Here is a 3,374-nt window from a genome sequence, read left to right as displayed (position 1 = left end):
TTTTGCCTTGTCTTGAAAGTTTCTTTGGAAAGTTATTTTGTCAGCTGAACAATTGCTATGTTGGTAAATTATAGTACAAATCCATTAAACGCACTGTACTTCTGTCTCTCACAGCGTTGTTTTCATTCTTGTCAAAAATTAAATATGGCACTATACCCTGACTAAGGTCTATATTCTCTATTCACTAAGGTGTCGTCAGCCTAAAAAAAGGTTCAAGGCCCTTGGTTTAATGCGCAGTTGGTTTGGTATGAGAGTGTGATTATAAACTGTCTAAATATCGATTCTTCAATATTAACATTTTTAATGGCTAAATTGGGGTTTATTGGAATTGCCAGAGCTGTCAATATTAAACTGGAGCTTTTCTGATGCAATATTCTTCCACTGGATTTCATCATATTGTGCTCATTAACTTAAAATACAAAATGTGCACATTTGTAGGAATAACATTTTCTTCTGTCATAATCCCTATTTTTATTCATGCTGTTCAAAGGAGCGCATTGGATCAGATCATTTTGTTCATAACGTGAGTCTCTACTCATTAAAAGTGCACTTAGTAATTTCTTCCTCATTAAAAAGTTTTACACATAGAGACATTAATAGTAATGTGAATGCTCAAAATGTTTTAGCCTACATTCATATCAGTAGCCTAATTGGGGCCAAGATCACATGAACAGCCAAAAAAATTACTTGTTTTATCTCAGTAACCCCACTATTATGGCATTAGTGGAATAAACTAATTATGGAAAACTGTAAATAACCCATTTCAGTGGCACTGGTAGCTGTAAGCGTTTGCTTTTGCATGATGCTGCTTCCACACCAGATATCAAGGTGACTTTTATATGGGTATAGTATACAACATAAAATAAAATACATTATGATGTGTAGATAGGTGAGTATAATGTACAGTATTATTTACAAAAAGAAGCTAAGATTGTTGTTCATTTTGTAGAAGCTGATGTAATGCTACAGTGTTTAGCACTGGATGGTGATAAAAATCTAGTACTTATTTATATATAATTATTATATTTGCTCATTATGTTAATTATATTTGCTCATTATGTCAAAATGTTTTAAATATTTAAAACTGACATTAAAATGTATTTGGAAACAATATCTAAAAGTAAAAACGTACAATACAAAGCAATACAAACAATGCAATAGTTTAGGATGTAACACTTTATTGTTACACGTTATTTAACATTAATACATTAGTTAATGCATTACATTAACATTACTAGCAATGAGTAATACATATGTTGCAGCATTTGTTCATCTTTAACATTAGTTGATAAAAATACAACTGTTCATTGTTAGCTCGTTAGCTCACGTCCATTAAATAATTTTCACATTGTGATGGCATTTTAACAATCATAATTCTAGCAACTTGTTTTTATTATTATTACTTGATGTATAACACTAACATGATTAAAGGGATAGTTCACCCAAAAATGTTGTCATTAATTACTCACCCTCATGTTGTTCCAAACCCGTAAGACCTCCGTTCATCTTTGGAACACAAATGAAGATATTTTTGATGCATTCTGACAGCTCTCTGAACCTCCCATAGACAACAAGGGTCCTTGCACGATCAAGGTCCAGAAATGTAGCAAGGACATCGGTAAAATAATCCATGTGACATCAGTGGTTCAACCATAATTTTACAAAGCTACGAGAATACTTTTTGCGTGCAAAATTTTTAAAAAAACGACTTTATTCAACAATTCGTCTCCTCCGCATCACCCTAGCGCCATTTTGGAGAGTATCCACTGAACGTAAATTGCGTATGCTGTTTTGTGTCAGCTGTGCCACGAATTGTTGAATAAAGTCGTTTTTTTTTTTATTTTGCGCACAAAAAGTATTCTCGTAGCTTTGTAAAATTACGGTTGAAACCCTGATGTCACATGGATTATTTTACTGATCTCCTTGCTATGTTTCTGGACCTTGATCATGTAAGGGCCCTTACTGTCTGAGGGTCAGAGAGCTGTCAGATTCCTTCAGAAATATCTTCATTTGTGTTCCGAAGATGAACGGAGGTCTTACGGGTTTGGAACAACATGAGGGTGAGTAATTAATGACAGAATTTTCATTTTTGGGTGAACGCCCAAAAAATAAAATAATAATAATAATAATAAAACAAATTTGTTATAATTTCTGCTCACCTTTACCAACTAATGATGACTTCTGCTTCTGAGAAGCCAGGAAATGTGAAAAGGCTCCATATTATCTTTTAATTTTAATAATGTATTACTAAGTTAACATTAACAAAGATTAAGAAATGCTTCCGAGGTATTTTTCATTGTTAGTTTATGTAAACCAATGTAGTTAGGAACCTTATTGTAGAGTTACCAAGATGTAGGCTACAATGTATTTCTATACTTTTTTTCTTCTATACCCCTGACATATTTGGTTATACTCTTGTTGTTTGTACAAAACAAAACAAAACAAAACAAAACAAAACAAAACAAAAAAAGGTATAATGAAGGCTACAGCAAGGTTGGGGATGCAAAATTGTTCTGGAACAAACTGTAAACAGTAAAAAAGTGCACTGGTCACGATCTACAGTATGCAGTGCACTCAGTAAATATACAATAAATGAAGGCTCTCTATATTTCTCTCCCTCTCTTTCTCAGAGCACCACGATAGTCCTGTGGGTCCCACTGATAGTAATGAGTGCAGTTGCGATGGTGTTCTCATGCCGCTTATTTAAGGTCTCCATCTCCTACCTCGGTCTGCCCTGGTGCCTCCGCAAACAACATTTACAAGATGAGAGCAGATTGGTATGTGCTGGCCGGCTCTGCACTGACACACAAGGGAGCTCAGATTTGCACTAATAAAAATAATCAGCGCTTTGGCGTAGGTGGACTCATCCTGTGAGTCTTCAGTTGTACATCTGATAACTCATGTGGTCCTCCTAATAGATGCTTGAGAAAGTACTAACTAACACGTGTGTGACTGTATGTGAGAGAGGGTGTGTTCGTTGACTCATACTGCAGTCATAAAGTGGCATCACTGTGCTCCGTTTCAGATGAAAACCCCGAGAGCGGCCGAGCCCCGCTACTCACTCCAGTCCCGTCGTTGCCAAGGAGACGAGGAGCTGTCCGTTATTAGACCCCCAGAGCGGCACAGGCCACCGCTCCGCTCCGCGTCCTCCGGTCAGTACCGCCAGCACCCCTCCGCATCCCCGTTCAACCGCGCGGCGCTGGAAAGGTCCAGTATCTGGATCTGATTATGAACCGGACTGTGGCTCTGGCATCATTCAGGGATCAAGTACATTTTAAACCCTTTTGAAGAAATGTTACATTGGTGCTTGTACAGGTCGGATATGTGTTGTCACTCATGTAGCCGTCACTTTGTGTTCATACTCTAAACCAGGG

At 36.9% G+C, this 3,374-nt stretch overlaps 1 protein-coding gene across 2 annotated transcripts in view; it reads left to right on the top strand.

Annotated features, from left to right (window-relative positions):
- Positions 1–3,374, top strand: part of LOC107565202 (keratinocyte-associated protein 3-like) — a 35,761-nt gene that overhangs the window by 3,625 nt on the left and 28,762 nt on the right. Inside the window, exons 5-6 of one of the 2 annotated variants that reach the window (XR_001606336.1) lie at positions 2,631–2,777; positions 3,026–3,315. Coding sequence is in view for 1 of the 2 variants with exons in the window: in XM_016250425.1 (XP_016105911.1) it covers positions 2,631–2,777; positions 3,026–3,226 (348 nt within the window). In the remaining variant the exon portion in view is untranslated. Of the gene's footprint in view, positions 1–2,630; positions 2,778–3,025; positions 3,369–3,374 lie in introns of those variants that run through there. The other variant, XM_016250425.1, reaches the window with a different exon arrangement.

Source organism: Sinocyclocheilus grahami, unplaced genomic scaffold, assembly GCF_001515645.1.
Source record: "Sinocyclocheilus grahami isolate Dianchi unplaced genomic scaffold, SAMN03320097.WGS_v1.1 scaffold987.1, whole genome shotgun sequence".
Classification (NCBI taxonomy): domain Eukaryota; kingdom Metazoa; phylum Chordata; class Actinopteri; order Cypriniformes; family Cyprinidae; genus Sinocyclocheilus; species Sinocyclocheilus grahami.
This window is presented reverse-complemented; position numbering and strand designations above follow the sequence as displayed.